Source organism: Bufo bufo, chromosome 3 (assembly GCF_905171765.1).
Source record: "Bufo bufo chromosome 3, aBufBuf1.1, whole genome shotgun sequence".
In the NCBI taxonomy this organism is placed as follows: domain Eukaryota; kingdom Metazoa; phylum Chordata; class Amphibia; order Anura; family Bufonidae; genus Bufo; species Bufo bufo.
Window position 1 is genome coordinate 642,029,611 of NC_053391.1, and position 21,353 is coordinate 642,050,963.

General features: G+C 45.3%; 1 protein-coding gene across 2 annotated transcripts in view; it reads right to left on the reverse strand.

The window, feature by feature from the left end:
- The window catches only part of FGF9 (fibroblast growth factor 9), a 44,053-nt gene extending 25,204 nt beyond the window's left edge, over positions 1-18,849 (reverse strand). For both annotated transcript variants that reach the window (XM_040422615.1, XM_040422617.1), the window contains exon 1: positions 17,936-18,849. In XM_040422615.1, the coding sequence (XP_040278549.1) occupies positions 17,936-18,206 (271 nt within the window). In that variant the 5' untranslated portion in view covers positions 18,207-18,849. The remainder of the gene's footprint in view (positions 1-17,935) is intronic.
- Positions 18,850-21,353: the final 2,504 nt, after the last annotated feature.

Below are 21,353 nucleotides of genomic sequence, written 5' to 3' on the forward strand. Positions count from 1 at the left end.
CCCCCTCCTTCTAAGCCCACCCACTTGTCGCCAATTTTAAAAACTGCCAAAACAAAAAGTAGCAAATCATGGTGCAAATATAGTGTGCAACAAAATTTGTGATTTTTTTATGCCACGATAGGTTTGATAAATGTTCCTGAATGGGTTTTCCAACAATGCAGTACATTTCCATTGTTTGGCAAAGATCGTCTTGCCACACTTTTTTTTTTCGTTCCAACCACTCGCCATCAGTTGAGTCAGTTGAAATACTGCAAATGTCATTGGCATTTGTGACCGTAAAAATCCTATGCCCCTACACCTTACAGGGAAATTTCCCAGTGGGCCGATGCCCAGGGGGCTAGCTGGGTTCATCTCACCGCCGGTCAGTGGAAGCTTTTGAGGATGTATTTTGTGCTGCTGGCAGTATTTTGTGATGGACTGTGGTATTTGGCTCTGTTGGAGTGGTATAATGTGCCACACTATGGTATTGTTGGCCTTGCTTTCCATCAATTTGGACCCAACTACAAAACGGGGACGCTTAGTATTTTTTCAAGGGCCACTCCAAGTTCCCAGTCCACCCCTGCCCCTACTGTTCTGTTTTCAGGGGTGGAAAGAGATAATGAATGCATATTAGATACTGATTTGCATTAGAAGAGTCTCCTTTAATGAGTTCAATCCTAGTCCTAGGCATCAGCATGCAGCAGAGCAGTGATTGATGAGACACGGCTGCTTCTGCGGCTGCAGGTACGGGGTATGGGAAGTGCAGTCAGCAATTATACCATCACAATCATCTCCTCATTTATTGCTACCAGGAAACAAATACAATTCAGGTCTTTATACCCGAGAGGGGTCCTGTAACAGAATACCAGTTCGGATTCGGCTGGGATGAGGCAAGTCATCTTTTCCCCCCAAAAAGGCATTTTAGGCACCACATTGTTACTACAGTGCACCCCCTCCTTCAGCTCTGATATTCTCTTTGGTGACAGGTGATGGCTTTCTTTAATGCTCAAGTTTTGTTAAAGAACTTGACCTTTTGCCTACATATTTGTGAAGCTCATAAACAATTTCTTTACGACCAGCTTCATATTCACGGTTAGCAATTTCCATGTGTCCCAGCATTCAGAACAGTGCTGTTTCGCTCGACTTGAGAGGGAAATGACATAAAATATTTGTTTGCACGTTCATTTTCATACAGTAGGTCCTCCAACCAGAAGAGGATTGCATGAGGACTTGCTGCTAGTAGCTAAAAACGTGAGGTAAATATTGGCCGTACTTGCCGATTTCGGTGGAGGTAAGTATTGAGCTGTTAGATATCAAGTGCCGGATCCTTTTGCTCTTGGAGGGGAAAAGTCACTACTAGAAGTTTCTGGCAGTAGCTTTCTCCTCGTTCAGGACACATATATACTCTGCCAAGCTGAGCACATGTGTATAGGGGAAAAGGTCAGGAGAGATAGATGTTGGCCAAACTTGAATTTGGTCAACAGTTATCTAATATGTATGGCTGGCCTTAGACTATGTTCAAATCATGCTCCTGATATAGCCATTAGGAACCCATTGACCCAAGTGTTCTTTCGACATACCACCAGGTGGTGTTTGCCAGCATAAATTTTTTACTGCTATACTAAATAAACTAGTTGACTATATCCATTTTGGATGGTTCCAGATCACCATAATACAATTACATTTTAGTGTCTCCATTACAGATGTAAGAAACCCCCCAAAAGGTTCTACTGAATCAAACTTTGCTCTTCATGGGGTTTTATGGTGATCCAAGTTCAGCAGAGCCGCCAGGGAGTTTACGGCTTGAAGACATAATATGGCTGCTTGAAACTGGACATCCCCTACAGAAAAAATGTCTGAAATGTAGTTAAGAGGAGTACATGGGCCCGGGGAGGAACCTCCCTGCTTTAGGTGTTGAATATTTCATCAACTACACCCTTGAGTACACTGGCCCACATTTACTAATGTGAGTGCACCTAGAAGTTGTCAGAAACTGCACCAAAAGTTTGCACATTTTGGTCCATTTAGTGCTAGAGAAAGCCTAGCCAAGAGGGTGGCCAAAAATGTGCCATTTATGCCATAATTCTAGTGTAAAATTCTACCACAAACTAAGCCACCAACAGCTTCTATAAAGGCAATCAAAAGGTGTCTATCCCTGCACCAAATTTATCATCCAGCCTGAGCCCTTGTGATAAATCTGCTGCAGGCCTAGACAGCCTGTCTTAGCTTACTCCATCTATAGGCTTAGTAAATCTGCCACTCTGTCTAACCAAGTTCCAGGTTAAGGTCTCATGAACACAACCGTAAGCGTTTTGCAGTCCTCATACCGGAGATCCTGACCGTGTGAATGCAACCATATTTTTTTTTAACTAGAAATGTCTCATTCTTGTCCACAAAACATGTTCTACTTTTTTCAAGGCTGGAACGGATAAACAGATGCGGACAGTACACAGTGTGCTGTCCGTATCTTTTGCGCCCCCACTGAAATGCATGGCTCCATATCCAACCAAAAATATGATCGTGTGCATGATGCCTAAAGCTGGTCATACACTTCAAATGGGTAATGACCTAATGCTCATTCAGTCGTCAGCAATTCCTCCCAACCTCCCCATCCACACTCAGATCAGCCAAGCGTACATGTGTTCTCAGCAATGAGAGGGAACTAAGCTACTTCTAACCCTTACTAGCCGTGGCTTCTCTCACCTGAGAAGAAAAAGATTGGGCATTCCTCCAACATTTGGTGCTGGAGGGAGAGTTGGGAGGCCCTCAAAAATAGTAGATTATCAGCTGGTCCACCAAAATCGTGGTTTGGCCGACAATAACCTAAAAGTATGGCCAACTTAACGGACAGCCGGCTTCACCTCCTCTATAGATCTTGGATGTCTGATAACGCCAAGGTAGAAATTTATATAAAACTAAGAAGATCCTTTATAATGTTCTTCAAGATCCATGAAGCGATAACTCCATGACTGTATGGTTTATTAGCCACCTACATCATCATATCTATAACATCTTGCAGGGGCCGAAAGGTTAAATCAAGTCTCCTTATCATTCCAGAAGAGAATGTGCTGGTAATTCCACCTTTTCTTACACCTCATGTCCATTAGCTGTTACCTTTCACACAGCTTGAGTGTTTTATCTCCTACTGTCACAAATTAATCTAAACTGGGATCTGAACATTGAAGAAATTATCTCCTGGCCAAGGATGACTGCACCTCTGTCTGATTACTGCAATTTGTTTGGACTCTGCTGTTGTACTTTTGCAGAAGATATCTACATAATCATACAATGGAATAATACTGGCAACTGTCAACAAATATTTGCTCCCCCTCTCCAGACAAAAAGGACCTCCAGTCTAGTCTATAGTAATCATTTATCAAGGTAGCTGTAATTCTGTAATGTATTTATTTTCCCTTCATTACTACTATCTCCCGTTCTGGTCACATGACCATGTCCAAGCACCTCATTTCCTGTGATGTTATGTCCATAGGTGGGGCAATGAGAGGGGAGGAGTGTCTATGTAACGAACATATGAGGGGCTATAAACTAGCTGGGCGTTGTTATGGGCGGTGCTGGAGCTGTGGCAGAGGAAGGAGAGGTGCATTATGGGTTTGGTTGGATATAGGAACAGGAAGTGCTATATATAGGATAGAAACAAACCACAGGGATTGGTTTACATGGTGAAAACAGGTCCAAATTGAGAAAAATAAACAGCATGGGGAAGATGAACATGAGGTAAGCAACTACATGAGCATATCTGTTAAATACCATAGAGATCCTGGAAAATCCCTTTAAGTATGGGCTATGATTATACACCAAGATTGCTTTTTTTATTTTTGTTTGCTCCATTTACAATCATTCTATTAGTGGAGAGAATTAGAAATGTACCCTTCATGCACTAACTTTCTGATGAGATTGCACCTGACAAAGCAGAGCTGCAGCGTAAAGCATAGAGAAGGGGCAGACAGCTTGAACCTCTGAGGAGACAGCAGGCAGATTTAGACTTCTTTTGCACGGTCTCTAAACTGCAGTTACTGAGTATGACAGAGGGGAGCCTAAAAGCAGAGAAGAGAATAAATGGCAGGTGGGCATCACCCATAGCTGGTGACTAACCTATCAAGTCAATACAACTTCTGATTTAACTATTGAACTGGATCCTGCATTTGGGGTAGCAGAGCTAGTAGGGCAGTCACAATTGGATGCTGGTGTCAATAGGGGTCTATAGGCCCCTCTGCCACATAAGACACCAAGGCATTTATTATATACCTTCACATTAGGAATCAAGATCTTGGCAGATTATATAAATGATCACAATATCACCAAATAATCAGATGCAATAAAATATAACCTTCAATTACGAAACAAGACATAGGGTAATTATACCACCACCTCCTCAATTAAGACGCAGCATTACACAGTGCCTAATCTAGCTGTTACATATAACTGTTCCTAAGGGTAAGAAGAAACAATCACATAATCCTCACCCCCGAGGCCTAAAGAGAAAAGAATTCCTGTCCTCTAGTTGGAGATTACATGAAGGTAATTCAGTGGATTTTTCCATTCTTTCGTTGACGTTTTTGCTGTTCGTTTTTTTGCCTCCTTCTTGTTATTTTTCTTCTTATTTTCTTTTGGTAGAATAGGATGCTTAGACAGCTCGAAGTCAACAAAAGTTAGGAATGTCGAGCCAAGAGGAGGCGCTTTCCCCGACAGGTTTGCACAAGTTACGGTAAATCTTTAAAAGAACCCTCACAGGACTATCAGCGGGAAGGCTTTACAGTTACGGGGAAACAATGGAACACGTACAGGACAAATGTGCCATCCAGAGCAGAAATCCCATAATCTGTCCAAAATACCTGCTCTGCAGACTCCGCCAACTTAAAAGCACATTTGTTCTTACAAAAAAACATGGCGATTTGTGAATTCCTCCCATTTTCTAATCACTTAATCTTTTTTTATGTACTGGCATATCTCAGAGGCATCCAAGGTTTTTAAAAGAAGGTGTTGGGGCGATTATCAGGCTTTCCAGCTGTTTGCCCGCGGAATTATATTTTTCTGTTCTCGTGAGGGGACAACACTTCTGGTGGGAAATGTTTTGCTGTATCCAAAAAGTTATTACACTTTAATTTCGGACAAAAAAATTCCATTGTTTAGATTTTTTTTTTAAACTTTTTTTAAGAGGTCATAGGGGATTCTAAAATCATAGGTGCTCTTTATCCCCAGAAACAGCACCACACTTGTCCACGGGTTGCATCCGATATTGCAACTTGGCTCCACTGGAGTGAGTGGGGCAGATCTGCAATTCTACTTACAGCCTTTGGACAGGTGTGGTGCTGTTTCTGGAAGAAAAGTAGCCAGGTTTTTTAAAATCCTGTACTTATGTTACATACATAAGCAAAAAGGTAGAAGAGGACAATGGGGTCATGAATCCGTTTTTGGTGTAAAAAAAAAAAAAAAAATGACACGATCCCCCAATTTGGAACTTTTTAAATCCCCTTTTAATAATATTTTGTTGCACAGGCATTTTTGAGCTATGTTCGACACGTAGGGGTGTTGAGGGAGTGGCGGGGGCTGGGACTTCTGCCTGAAACAAATTTAACATCTAGGCGTAAAAGAGGAGTGAAAACTACTCAAGTCAGGAGCCTTTATAAATGACCCCCAATAAGTCTAGCAACTACTACATTTTAAAGAGAAGTGATGTGGGAACCAAATTACTTCTCAGGCCATTACTGTACCTCCACATTGCTCTAATTTAATACTGGGGAATATGAAGACCTACAAAGACAAAAATTGTAGTATGGTCTATTTGACCTGGTATTATGGAGGTGTCTTCACCTAGAGGTATTATGGTGCCATACTGGGGCACAATATAGCAGTACACAGGGGTGTACACTTATCCAGGACAGTATGGTTACATGATTGGCAGTACTACATAAATCTACATGTACTTCCACTTGTGTTGCCATGTACGATCTATGATCATTTTGGGTCATCGCGTATATGTGCGAGGTGATCTTTCCGTGTCCAAAAAAATGCTCTTCTACATGGATATAGATACTAAATGCGGCCCTGAAATCAACCTCTAGGTAGTAATCCGAAATATTACTGGTTAGATCAAAACATACTAAACTTCTAGATGATATATTGCTTTCCCAATGTCCTGAAAAGCTCTCCATGTGTGATCTTCAGGACGGCTGGACTACACCTCTGACCTCATCAGCATCATGGCTTCCAATCCTATCAGACAACTATGGTTAATCAGTTTTCAAGCAGATCCCATTGACAGCAATAACTGTGCTGCATATGACACTATTTATACCATAAAAACTGCCTAAAGCATAATTTCTTACAAAGACAAAGGTAAAGGTATACAATGATATGCAAATATAAAAAAAAACACATATAAGGTATAGACTAATGGTGGCCAAATGCCTTTGACAGTTGTCAGTCCAGCTCATTCAGCCAACAGCTACTCCCAATACACGTGAGCGCTCCGATTGGCCAAAGTGCATGTGATCTCAATAAGTAAAAGGGAATTAACATCATAAGTAATGAGCATAGCGATATGCCCCTCGCCATGATAGCTGCCAAACAAACTATACACATTAGATGGTCAGTCTCACCACAATCGGTGGGATAAGTCAACCTTAGTCTAATGTATATGGACACCTTTACACTCAAACATAACTAGTGCACTATGAAACAGGTTTTGTATTTATCTCATAGCTGATTTTATAACCATTTTTCCATGTTTCTGTTCCCACCCACTGAAATCAATGAGAATCCTAAGAGAAAAAGTTGGCATTCCTTGCTCGAAAGGGTCTCCCACGTACTTATCCAAGCAGTCATACAAGGTCCAAAGGTGTCATTATGAGACATTCACAAGAGTGACACAGAGTAGAGTAGAGTATGGAGAGGGAGTTGGAAAGGATTTTTGTATACTTGTATGTACTGTAGAATAGATGACCACGTGACCAAAGACAGTTCTCTTTATAATTCAAAATGGCTGACTACTGTTGCAACATTCTGATGACCAACAATAGTTCCTAATACACCAACAGTAAATTAGTCATTAGGGAAAATGTTTGTAGAGGCTCAATATCACATGGAAAACCATATGAGGACATAGAATGGTCTCCTAGTCCAGATGGAATACCAACCTGGGACACTTACGGCCTCCCCATCCCAACTCACAGTCATCCCAAAGGTGAATTTGTATACCCACCGCCACTGCAAATACAAGAATCTTGTACTGTGTAACAATACCGATAACCAGACTCCTCAGACCATGAGTGAAATGACGACCTTGCTCCTTCATTGATTGTTTCTACCACTGAGTTTGCTATTAATCTCATCTAGTTTGACTAGACTTCCCAGCTACACAACATTAGGATGAACATTTCTCCCCTGAGGGTTTCTATATTACATACATGAGAAACTGCAAGCTCAGTACGTGTTTATGGGAAATATTAAGAAGCAAATAAGACAGTACCACCACAGTATCCTGTGAGTCACCAGTCGGCCACAATCCTCAGCATACATTAGGGACCCGCCAGCCAGGCTGACCACACTGACGGGAATGGGGCTAATGGTCAACACAATCATTGCAAAACGGAAGCCATGCTGTATATTATTATTTACCTTAAATATGCAGGGCAGACATTAAAAATGATGATCCAGGTTGCAGTCATCCATCAGACCGTATGAGCTAAGTTTTGGTTAATATTGCTGATAAGTCGAATTTAAAGGGATCTCAACTTCACACATATGTGAAACTCCGGCATGGCCGTTTCGGCAGACAAGCATGCAGCAGTTTGTGTCTAGCTGGCTCTCCGCTTGCCTGCCGGAATTCATACGGTTCTCCGCTAGACTCCATTCTACCTAATGGTGCTGGCACACATTACGTCCGCATCCGGCAGCGCCGGATCGGTAGAATTCCGACAGGCGTTCGGAATTTAAACCGGAGAAATGTGAAAGTAGCCTAAGCTTATATTAGTATATTTGCCCCAGTGTCTGTGAACTCCCTGCATACACACATCTATCAAGATGATTGGGACCATCAAAGACATTTCTGAAAAGAACTTGCCAGGTATGAACTGCACAGAGGGGGGGGGTGGGGGGTGATCCCTATTACTGGGGTACAGTATAAACGATGCACCATGACATATACCTTCCCACCTGCAGTCCCTACCCCAGTGTGCACGCATATTCATCTACAGGGTGCACCAGGGCGGGTGGAGAAACGCTTCATACATGAGTGTGCATCCCCATGCACTCTTTCCCTGAAAGGTCAGAAAAAATGGCGCAGGGGCTTCATTAATAGAAATATTTCCCCTAGTACACAAAAGTTGTGCAACTTCAGCCAAATTCACTTAAGGGGGTTGTCCTATAACATCCCCTATCCACAGTATAGAGGACAAGTGTCTGATCGGCGGGAGGCCATGCTCCCCAGTTTGAACGGAGCAGTGGTCGTGCATGCATGCCGCAGCTCCATTGAGCGGCAGTCCCTTAGAGTTGAATGGAGTGGTGGACACGCATGCATGTCTGCGTCGGCTGCACCATTCAAATTCTTGTGATCAGCAGAGGCTCCTAAAGTAAGCCATTTATCCCCAATTTTGGGGTTAGGGGATAAGTTGCCTTAAATAGAACAAGCCCTTTAAATGGGAGCAGTACTGCAGTAACCAAGCACGGCCACTACACAGTGTATGGCGCTGTGGTGTTGCATCGCACCGCAGCTTCTGCTGATCGGTGGAGGTGCCATGAGTTGGCCTCCCCTCATCCATCTGATATTGATATTAAAATCCTGGTAAACCCCTTTAGGCAATTAGAACTCAGGTGCACGATGCTGCCACAATGTAAGCCCCCCTTCCCCCCCAACAGGTAGTAAAACATAGACAATGCAATCTAAAGGCACCCCAGATTTTCCATCTAGCACCAGCCACATAATTAGCTCAGTGAGCGGCCTGAGGGGGCGGAGTAGTCCTAGAACACTTCCCTTGTGTCATGCCCCGCCCCTGCACTTGTTTCAACACCATGTATCAGAGTTTTCCTTTAATACCATAATTGCCGCAAGCTTTTCAGCTTATACAAGGAAGAAACACACAAAGAAAAAAACAAAACACTCAGGAAATGAGTTTTGATAAAACACCAAGCAAAATAATGACAGTCACAAAGTGTAAAATACCAGAAACCTGAATCAATGCGCTCAGCCTTCAATCACTTTGATCCTGAAATCTCCTGCAATTCACAAGCAGCAGGGCTGGGTGGATATATAGATATTTCTTCTATAGAATCGAGGCTGCTGCGTGCCATTGCTTGCACAGAAAAGCCTGCGCCATGATAAACAAACCGGGAGATTAGACAGGATAGAAACCCCGCTCACCTCGCCTGCACTGAAGTTTATACCAGAACAAACCTTAGGAGCCAGATTCTCAGGACACTTCGCAGTGCGCTACAGAGAAGGAACTTTTGGGGGACACCCGAGTCTGACATTCGCAGTATAATATGCCGCCATCCTTGGTTTAGTTATTTTGCATACACACGTCGAAATGTTTTTTCCATATTTTCACATATGGAACATCCCTTTAAGGCCTCATGCACGCGACCGTTGTGTGTTTTGCGGTCCGCAAAACACACAACGGCACGGACAGCCATTAATATAACTGCCTATTCTTGTCCGCAGAACGCGGACAAGAATAGGACAGGTTATATTTATTTTTTTTGGCGGACAACGGAACGGAGCAACGGATGCATCTTTTGCGGCCCCATTGAAATGAATGGGTCCACATCCGAGCTGCCAAAACTGCGGCTCGGAGGCGGACCAAAACAACGGCCGTGTGCATGAGGCCTAAGTGTGTTTACACGTCATGTCCATTATTACTAGCCTTGACTAGGAGTTACATGGAGCTTGGGTTCAGCCGTTCTTGGTCCTCATGCAAAAGGCAAGTGCAAATTCACTAATACAGTTCAGAACAGATGACACAAGTACCAGCATGCCCTCAGTGGTGCGATTCATGGACATCAACGCAATCAACCTTCTTGGTGGCTTCTGCAGGAATCAAAGCTTCTGGACCTCACCTACCCCATCTACCATCTACTACTTTTAATACTGGTACCTTCTTACGAAGCATTTGGATCCCTTCCGATACTAGGACCCGGATGGGACTGCTACTTCTGCACCATCTAAAACGACACCATTCCCCTGGTGGGTGGTGCGATCCTATATGCAGTCGCCGCTTCACCTCTTACAGGGAATACCATTGGTGTTCTGCCATCAACCCCATGTTGAACACAGCCAAAGAGGGCGAAAGGGTCAAAAGTTGCTGGGTTAGAACCTATATGGTTTCCAGTCAAGGTCCTATATGGCCTGTTACTCAACTTTCCCAGATGCCTGACATGCAACCATACTTTCCCCAGCCCTGTGTGTCTGCACAACGAGGAAGATCTTCAGTCCAAGACACTAGGAAAAGTGCGCGACCGCCCTGTGGTGGCCATATTCAGCATTATTCCAGCTGGCTTAGAAAAAGCTAGACCTGAATGTCATTTATTGGCAATAAAACGCAGCCAAGTATAGTAAAACCATCGTGCACTTTATATATACGCCATGCCACAAAGAAAAATACAACCATGTTATGCATCGCTGACATCTATACAGAGCACGGAGGAGGAGGAAGACTGCAGTGACGGCAAACCCCCGATGGCATCCACGTGTCCCAACATTTAGAGGGCATGGGGGACAGCAGGACAAAAAAGCAAAATGGCAGTTCTGTTCTGATCCTATGTATAGATCTACTTGAGTGAATCTGCAATATTCTGCAGTGGAACAGAACGAGGAGGCAGGGAGAGGAGTGGTGCCCGGTGTCAGCATGCCAGGCTTTGTAAGCATTTCTCAACGTTGATAGGAGACGCAGCAGTGAAGCATCTTCTGTGCCCTGCGCCAGTAGATGGAGGTCACCTCCTCTCTTGACTTTGCCATTCTGCATGCTCCTGTTTTTTTTTTTTTCCATTCTTTCTAATGCTGTGCGTGCGCAGCGTTTCTGCTGATGCTGGAGGTACGCCCACTGTGTAAGGAGTTACTGGATTTAAAAAAGGCCCAGACTATGCCAGCCTGCATTATAATATGCCACCCATACAATACCACCTGCACAGGAGCATCTTACCTCATGTGACGGGCATCATATATGGACCACTAATGACTTGCTTTGACACTCCTTGGCCATGAAGGTGCTGAGAGACATTGCGTTTTTTGCGTTCCGTATACGGAACCATTCATTTCAATGGATCCGCAAAAAAAAAAAAAAACGGAAGGTACTCCGTATGCCTTCCGTTTCCGTATTTCCGTTCAAAGATAGAACATGTCCTATTATTGTCCGCATTATGGACAAGGATAGTACCGATCTATCAGGGGCCAGCTGTTCCGTAAAAAAAAGGAATGCACACGGACGTCATCTGTATTTTTTGCGGATCCGTTTTTTGCGGACCGCAAAATACTGGAAAAGCCATACGGTCTTGTGCAAGAGGCCTAAAGAGGACCTTTCATGGAATTTTTTGTGTTTAATTAAAGGGGTTATCCGACCCCTGAAATGCCCCCCCCCTCATAAATAACTTTACTTGTAGGGTACCCTTTTTTGATGCTGCCATCCTTGTTCTTTTTTTCAAATACCACTGGCATGCTCCGCCGTGCCACCCCTGCAGTTTTCGTGACCGGTATGTTAATAGCATTGGTACAGGGAGGATGAGACGGCCATGTTTCTCCGGGGGCGTCTCCTTCTCTCTGGCTGTGACGCTCTCAGCTGCGATTGGACCTCGGCACAGCCAGGGAGAAGGAGACGCCCCCTGAGAAACCCTGGCGTCTTCTCCTCCCTGTAGTGAGGCTCAGTATTAACATACTGGGCGGGAAAACTGCAGAAGGGGACAGCGGGGCATGCGGGGGGGGGGGGGGGGGGGGGGTATTTGGAAAAAAGAACAAGGATGACAGCATCAACACAGGGTGCCCTGAGAGTAAAGGTACTTAATTAAACAAAAACAAAAAATAATCCATGATTGGTCCTCTTTAATAAACATCAGTATGAGCCCTACATTTGGGGTCGGAAAACTGCATGTCATTGGACAGTATATATCGGCTACGTCATCCTAAAGATGTTCCCTTACTATTAGGTTACAACCAGCATGGTTGTATAAGACGCCGCCACGCTCTACAATCAGGTAAGGGGCAGCCGGACGAACCTCATGAGGACTGCACTGTTTAGTCGGTCTGCATTGTTAATGGTTGCGTGGCACCCACAATACCGTGCAGCCAGTAACAATGAAGACCGACTAAACAGTGCAGTCCTCACCAGTTTAACAGGAGACAGCCGAGGCCTGTACGACCTCCTGGTGCTCAACTGCAGAGCGGGTGCATTGCAATCGTCCCATGAGGTCGTGCCCTTATAGTCTATGGATTTGAAGGATTTTGAGATGCGACATTTATTTAGTCATTATGACCTTTTATACATGATTTGGGAGAATATGAAATGTTCGATCCAAAGGAGCTCGCACAGAAGGACAGACTGGCCATTTTGGTATTAGGGCAGTGTCTGAGAGCTCAAGGCCAAAGGGGCACCCCCGGGTATCTTAGAGGTTACAACACAGAGTTCACATGTGCCTTGTCATTTCTAGCTTTCTATTCCTTCATGGAGCAGAAAACCAAAAAATAACGACATGCAGGAACTGTACATGGAGGGCACCAATAGCACCCAACAGTCCCCAGTGACTTATAACTGGGTCCGTCAAATTCTCGAATAGCTTCCATCCATATCTGGAAAAAGAGCACTGCATGCTGCAGCCTCTTCCTCGTATTCTTGGACTCTCCTGACCCGGTTTTCCCCATGTAAACCAATCCCTCTGGTGTGTAAGGGCTCAAGCACATGGGTGAACTACTGCTGCCGACAACTGGCCTAAAAGTGGGGTCAGATATTAAAGCCAATGCAAAAAAATTGAAATTTCCGCAGATCCCTCGTTCCCAGTACTAAACACCTAACAACACTGCCCTGTGTGAACCTGGCCACAGAGACTCCCAATCCATCAATGCCATAACTACAAGGCTGGATGTGTCGGGTGTTCCCCCTACGTTTTCAGAGGAACATCTGGATCATGAGTTGAGTGTGGGCTCTGCATGTTCCTGGACCACCAAAGACTGGCAGTAGTCCACATAACGGGGGTTTCCCTTCCAATCATCACTTGAAGGATTTCAACAGATCACGTGCGACCATTGGGAAATTACTAATTATCACTATGATACAATACTCTAACAACGAGTCCTCATGTGGAAGATTTTTTGCAGAAAATCGCTGCTCCGCAAAACAGGGATCCCGGCCGCGTGCACGCTGCCATTTTCGCTTCCATTTCAATAGAAATGTCCTATCCTTGTCCGCAAAACGGAACAGGACATGCTATATTTTTTTGGAAAGGACTTATGGACGACGATTTGCTGTAGGCATCTTTTGCCACCCCATTGAAATGAATGGGTCCGCATCCAACGTGCAAAAAAGGCGGATCGCATGCGGACAAAACCTACGGTCGTGTGCATGAGCTCTAAATAGGGCTTGTTCTGGCAGCAAGCGCATGGATTATTGGAAAGCTCCCTTCAAATATGGAGGAATACATTTTACGGAAAAATAAATCGTTTCCTTTATATTCCTATATTATTCTAAAAATCTGTATCTGCATTCCGCGGTGGAAAACAGAAAAGGGGTCATTTACTCACAGCGGCATGCCAGTTTTTGTCGCACGCAGCATTTTTACCCTGTCCTCGCTTCTTGGGAGTCGTTGGGGCCGGACTGGGGCACCGGTCCCAACAAATTTACTACCATATATGCCTAAAAAACAGGTTTAAAAAAAAAAGGAGCGAAAACGACTCCAGTCAGGAACTATCGTAGATTTCACTCAAGGCGCCATAGACTGCTGGAGGTGCGCCGAATTTATGACCAGGCCTGCGCATCCTCATAAATTAGACGTTTTTTACGCCTCTCTTTGATAAATGACCCTCAATGTGTTGCAGATTTTACGGACGCCCAACTTCTCTACAATAAAATCCACATGAACCTAAAAATACGAACATTCAGATTTTTTCCCCCACCAAAATTTCTGGAACAAATCTGCCGCGTGTGAATATACCCTAAAGGGGAGGGCGACATACAACGCATGTAGCCTTCGCCCCTCCAGTATAAACACGGCCATATTTACTGCATCAATTATTAATATTAATATCCGCCAGAGGCCGCGAGCAGGCACCCCCCGCGTTATTAATTAGTCGTGACATGACGAGGCGCTCAGGATCTTCACCGTGACAATTACTTAAACCAATTAGCACCAATCCGCATGTAAAACAAGGGGAGATAAGCAGTCATCTTTCAAGTTGAAAGGCACATTTCCCATGCTCCAGGGTAGAGAGTCTCAAGAATGCAAAAGTGTATAGAAGAAAAAAAAATAAAAAAATTTAAAAACTTCTCCAGGTTCAAATCCCTGGTGTCACCGAACGACGGCAGCAAATACATATTAACTAAATGATAGAGAAGTCTCAGGCGGGCTGAGGAAGGAGGAAATTCTCAGCAGCGTGGTCATGATATGACATTCCTATGATATACAGGCCACCGTGCCTTTTATGATGTGTGCTCTCGCATTAACCCATTCACTGCTGCAGGTGGAAGGCAAAAGAAAAGCTCAGGGATCTCCTTAAAGCTGAACACACCTTAATAATAAATAAATGGCAACCTCTCCCCCCCCCCCCCCCCCTTCCTTTCTGATTTTTTTTTATCATCGGAGAAAACATGTTTGTACTAGGATTTAATATTAACATCGCCACTTATGGGAGAGTCTCAGCCGGTTGGTTGGTTGTTACAATAGGGGGAAAAGTGACTTACAGACCGTTTTTGTTTTTTTTTGCCTGGATTATCGGTTTGAATCGATTAGTTGCTCAATATTCGTTTAGGATCCAATCCAAGTCAAATACAAATATTCAACTTGAATTTAAAGCGTTCCGATTGTCCAGAAAATTCTCTCTCTCACCTCTATTCTCCCAAACTGAATAAGGCAAAATTCTAATTCAGAATTAGGAAAAATCTGAGCCAAATTTTAGAAATCAACTGGCTCATCGAGTCGCTCATCTCTACCAAGGACCCATCACATTTTTTGCCTTAAAAAAAAAAATCCCTAGCCATAGAACGGATAACGCCAACAGTTAGTGAAAACCGTCGCGTCTAAGGGGGCCGCAATTTTTTTTATATAATATCACGTGAAATTAGCAACATTTCGCCACTGATTATCCTATCCGGGTGACCTATATTTGGCGAATTGTGACTGTTGGACTTTATACTCTTCTCAGATTTTCAGTGCACGATCGCGTACGTCCTACCACAGTGTTCGCGCCATTAAAAATAAAAAAAAACGGATTATATATATATATATTTTTTTTTTGAACAAGTTTGTATATCTTAAAGTTTCCCATAGTAATATCCACAGGGACATAAAAATAAAAACTAAAAAAAATTCTAGATTAATGGTCATTGTGCGTAGTTTCCCCGATGCTCCAGTAGATCCCGGAAAGGAAGGTGTTAATAAACGTCCTGTCAATTCCAAGCACTGGGGAATTGAGCGATTCCCGTAATGTCTGTAGCAGAGGCGCAGCTGCTGATCTTTCCTCTCTCACGGGCTTGCCCCACGTGCAGCAGAAGCCGGCGGTCCTTAGGACCCGGCGGCGGCCCGGCACACACACTAGACACCTGCTGGAGGCGTGGAGCCCGGGCCGGGAGCAATGCAGTCCATGCTCTTCTCCCCAATGTACCGTGTGCTGCACACACCTCGCTGCATCACGCCTGAGCCTAATGGGGTGCGACAGCGACGTGCATGGGGAGATCCGCTGCCCCGCAAGAAAAGTGAGCCTGGATCTCCCCCCATCACACCGCAAGCACTTTCCAAGTGCAATCCCTGCTGCAACGTCTACCCTGTTTTATGCAAGCGGATGCGACTCCCATCATCCAGGGGATTTATTTTACTCCCTTATATAGCGCTGATATATTCCACAGCGCCTTACAGACATCATCATCAGTTCCCTATCAGTATGTCTTTGGAGTGTGGGAGGAAACCCACAAATACACGGGGAGAACATCCAAACTTCATGCAGATGGTCGGATTCTAACCTAGGACCCCAGCGCTGCAAGGCACCATCAATCTGCAAAGGTTTAGATCACCCGCGACCCATTGATCTCCTAGAATGGAAAAGCCTCTAACCTGTCTTAACTTTGGATCATGGTGGGTGCATTGCGCTCCAACACTGCTAAAGCAGCTGCAAAGAGTTTCTCCGCTGCCAGCTATGAAAGTTGTAGCAATGCAGAGCAAGGTCTACAGGGTTAAATGGTAAGACAAGGGGGGGGGGGGGTGTATGCTATGCGCCCTCCAGTCTCCAGCTCTTAATGCTGAGTCACAAATAGCACCCTATAGAAAGCCAGTGGTATGCTTGAGTCCAGTCTATGGATTTATCCTATGCAGCCAGCACTGCAATCACACAGGAATTTGGGGGGTGCGGGGCGACGAAGCAAATGGCAACACACATTTGTGCCTTCTATAGTATCCAACTGCACCACACCTCCCCAAATAGCACTGGACCCCTGATCAATGATAGCCAGGAGGGGAAGAGGTGCACAGTGCTGCCCCATCAATAATAGCCAGGAGGGGAAGGGGTGCACAGAGCTGCCCCATCAATAATAGCCAGGAGGGGAAGGGGTGCACAGAGCTGCCCCATCAATGATAGCGATGAGGGGAGGGGGTGCACAGTGCTGTCCCATCAATGATTTCCAGGAGGAGAGAGGGTGCACAGTGGTACCCCATCAATGATAGCGAGGAGGGGAGAGGGTGCACAGTGCTGCCCCATCAATGATAGCGATGAGGGGAGGGGGTGCACAGTGCTGCCCCATCAATGATAGCGATGAGGGGAGGGGGTGCACAGTGCTGCCCCATCAATGATAGCGATGAGGGGAGAGGGTGCACAGTGCTGCCCCATCAATGATAGCGATGAGGGGAGGGGGTGCACAGTGCTGCCCCATCAATGATAGCGAGGAGGGGAGAGGGTGCACAGTGCTGCCCCATCAATGATAGCGAGGAGGGGAGAGGGTGCACAGTGCTGCCCCATCAATGATAGCGATGAGGGGAGGGGGTGCACAGTGCTGCCCCATCAATGATAGCGATGAGGGGAGGGGGTGCACAGTGCTGCCCCATCAATGATAGCGATGAGGGGAGGGGGTGCACAGTGCTGCCCCATCAATGATAGCGATGAGGGGAGGGGGTGCACAGTGCTGCCCCATCAATGATTTCCAGGAGGAGAGAGGGTGCACAGTGGTACCCCATCAATGGCATAAAAGACCCTGATCAATTATAGCCAAAAAGGGACATGGGGTCCACAGTGGCCACCATCAATGACATCAGGACAAGACCTAGGGTCCTGCCAACTACTACTTGGGATAAAAACCACCTTGACGTATATAGAGGGAACACATACCACAGCAAGGTACAGGCTGCAGTACATCAATCCGCACCTCCCCAAATAGTACTGGACCCTGATCAGTAATCGTCGGGGGGTGCACAGTGGTCCTCTAATCAAAGACATCAGGACAAGTGTTACCACTACTTAGAATAAAAAACGACTTTACGTATGTAGCGGGGACACATACCGCAGCGAGGTACAGGCTGCAGTATACCACCCTGCACCGCACCTCCCCAAATAGTACCGGACCCTGGTCCATACTAATCAGGAGGAGTGCACAGTGGTCCCCCATCAATAACACCAAGTGCTACCACTACATAGAGTAAAACCCAACTTCATGCACATAGTGGCAACGCATACCGCAGCGAGGTACAGCCATGCAGAACTTTCCACCCATCGGGCACCCGAAGGGCACAGTTACCTGCGGTTTTGACGGTCACCTACCAAATCTATTGTGATCCTGCCTCGTCCCCTGGATAGTCCCATTAGGAAATATCTCTAAGTGGAATCCAGTCCTGCAGTAGAGCTGCCTCCGTCGGAGAATCCCCTTTAAGTGTTCCAGGTCAGTGACGGCGGAGCCTCGGGGTAGCCCCCCAGCCTCGCTCAGGTGGTCACTCAACAAGACAGGGTTATCCACTGGCAGAACGGGCACATTTCCAAAAGACACAGCATCCTGCACTGCGAAATAGTTGCCAACTTCACCCAAGGGAGCCATCAAGCCTTGTGACGGTGATGCGGAGAGAGGAAGCGCCGAGGGCAGGTGTATAGCAGTATATATATATGTGAGTGGAGGTATATACACTGTATCCTCTGACTCAGTGAGGGAGGAGGGGGGGGAGGATAGCGCCTCTTCAATCCATCAATGAGACAAGATTGTGGGCTGAGAGGTTCAAGGTCAAACCTATGGAAGCAGCAGCAGCAGCACTGGGAGCTCACCCACTGGTGACATAGTGCTGGCCACACATCTCAGCAGGCGAGCAGGGCGACTTCTCCTTGGTCATCAGCCCAGGCAGGCAGGGGGGGAAGGTGGAGTTCCTCCATTGGGTAGAAGACACCAGCACTGCTCATGCCAACTTCTTCCAGCAGCAGCCTGCTTATTAGATGGGATTTTTTTTTTTTTTTTTTTTTAAGATGTCCAGGCTACGTCAGAATGTATGGATCCTGACTCCGGGGAGGCATGCGCTGTCTTGGCCGGAGAAGGCACTGCACACATCAGGAGGAATGCAGGGGAAACTTTTCAGGTGCCAGCCCCTCAGCCCTGGGTGCCTGCTGCTGCTGCCTGGGAACAGGTGTCTGCGCTGGGCACACTGGTCTCCAGCTCTGAGGAGGAGGAGGAGGCGGCGGCTGCTGCTGCTGAGGCTTTTCCATCCAGCTCGCAGAGTGGCGCAGCAGCAGGCATTGGGCTGGGTTTAAGGTAGCCTTACTGCCTGCCTGCCAAGCCGCGTCCTCCCGGGTCCTACCGCCCGCTGGATGAGCCTGGACTGCACACACACACACACACACACACACACACACATCCTGGCTGCTCTGCGGCACTGCACGGACCGGGGATGCGGTACTGGAAGGCAATGCAGCACATGTGCTCGGGAGAGCCGGTCAGTCACAGCGCTGAGTGTGCGTTACAGTGTGTCATTATATCTATCTATAGAAAATGTACTGTGTGTGTGTGTATATAATATATATATAGTTCTTATATACTGGTATATTATATCTATATATTATCATAATTCTCTATATATATGATATCTATTTTATTAGTCTCATACATATAATTATATAATATATATACACACACAGTATATATAATAATACATTTTATATCTGTGTATATATAATATATAGTTCTTATCTACTGGTATTATATATATATATATATATATATATATATAATCATAATTCTATATATATATATTATATCTATTTTATTAGTCTCATACATATAACTTATACATATATACATATATATTAGTTTTTTTAGGGAGTAATCAGATAGATGATGACGACTTGGACAGGATCATAACTTCTAGACCTGTGTTTCCCACGGATCCTGGATCTTTGAGCCCAGAATAGTAGAAGGGCTCATGCGCACAAACGGTTTTTGCTTATACGGAACCATTCATTTCAATGGGTCAGCAAAAAAAAAAAAAAAACTGAAGTGTCTCCGTGTGCATTCCGTTTCCGTATTTCCGTTTTTCCGTTCCGTTCAAAGATAGACCATGTCCTGTTATTGCCCGCAAATCACGTTCCGTGGCTCCATTCAAGTCAATGGGTCCGCCAAAAAAAAAAAAACGGATCACATATGGAATGTACTCTGTATGTCTTTCGTATCCGTTTTTGCGGAACCATCTATTGGAAATTTTATGCACAGCCTAATTTTTTCTATGTAATTACTGTATACTGTATAGGCCATACGGAAAAACGGAACGGAGCCGGAAACACCACTGAAACAAAAAATGGGAAAAAAGGATCCGTTAAAAACGGCACGCAAAACACTGAAAAAGCCATGCGGTCGTGTGCATGAGCCCTAAGTCAGGTTCCCTGATTCCGTTTTTGGAAGCGTTTTTATGCGCGTTTTTTGCAGTAGTAAACGCGCGTTTGACGCGCGTTTGTGTGATTGACTGCAGTGTCCTATGGCCACAAACGCGCGTCAAAACGCCCCAAAGAAGCTAAAGAACTTGTTTGAGCGTAGGGCGTTTTTCAGCGCGTTCAAACGCGCTGTAAAACGCTCAAGTGAGAACCAGGGCCATAGGGAAGCATTGGTTTTCATGTGTTGAGAGTTTTACAGCGCGTTTGAACGCGCTGTAAAACGCTCAAGTGTGAACCCAGCCTTAGAGAAGGTTGTGGCAAGCCCCCCTTTCCTGGGCAGAGGGGAGCATACTTGCACTGGTTCCCGGCTCCTTGGTTCCCCGGCCTCAGCTGCCTCGCTCGGGTCCCTCCTTGTTAACATTCGGTTTGACGCCGCTGCAGCCAATCACTGGCCACACTGGCCCTCTTGTGTCATGTCCAGTGATGCAAGGCAGACAGGTCACCACTGTGGCCAGTGATTGGCTGCAGCAGCGTCAAACCGAATATTGACAGTGAGGGACACGAGTGAAGCAGCTGAGGACTTCTGGTCCACGTCTTATCTGATACCTAATAACAATCATCACAACTATGTAAAATCTATCAAATAAAATAAGCTCTTCTCCTGTCTGACTGTCTCAGGTTCTTCTGTCTGATCATTTTGGTACAAAATATGTTAAAAATATGTAACTATAATAATGAATCTACTGGAAAGCATTAGATCTATGCACAGTGTATTTGGGTTGTAAGATTTTTTTTTTCTCTCTTGTCCATAAGCTATGCCTGGTATAGCAGCATAGCCCCATTCACCTGAATAGGGCTGATCTGCAGTACCATACAGAGCCTATGGACAAGAGTGGCGCTGTTTTCGGGGAGACAATGAGTTTTATAATGCATGCGACTCATCATCTGGTTAAAGTTTCTATGTGACTAAGTTGTGCTATGCTTCAATCAGCAGGATTAGTTGTAGGCTTCATCCTTCCCCTTTACATGTGTGGATGATGTGGACCTGTATCTGTCTGCCACATGCACTGAAGGGACCTTCTCCTTCTCCAGTATTTGGAGGGACGGGACAGGACAGGTAATCAGCAGCAGGATACAGATGAGGATGTCTAATACAGTGACAAGGAATAGAAATGTTAATAGGAGAAACAGTGCCCCTTGTGGGCTATTTGGTGCATTGCGCCCACTGATTACAGGCAGCAATTTCTAACTGTGGTTGGAACTTTTTTCTTTGCTGTGTCCTCTGCCGCAAAATAAAAACATGATATATTAATATTGTATAATTCATTTATTACTA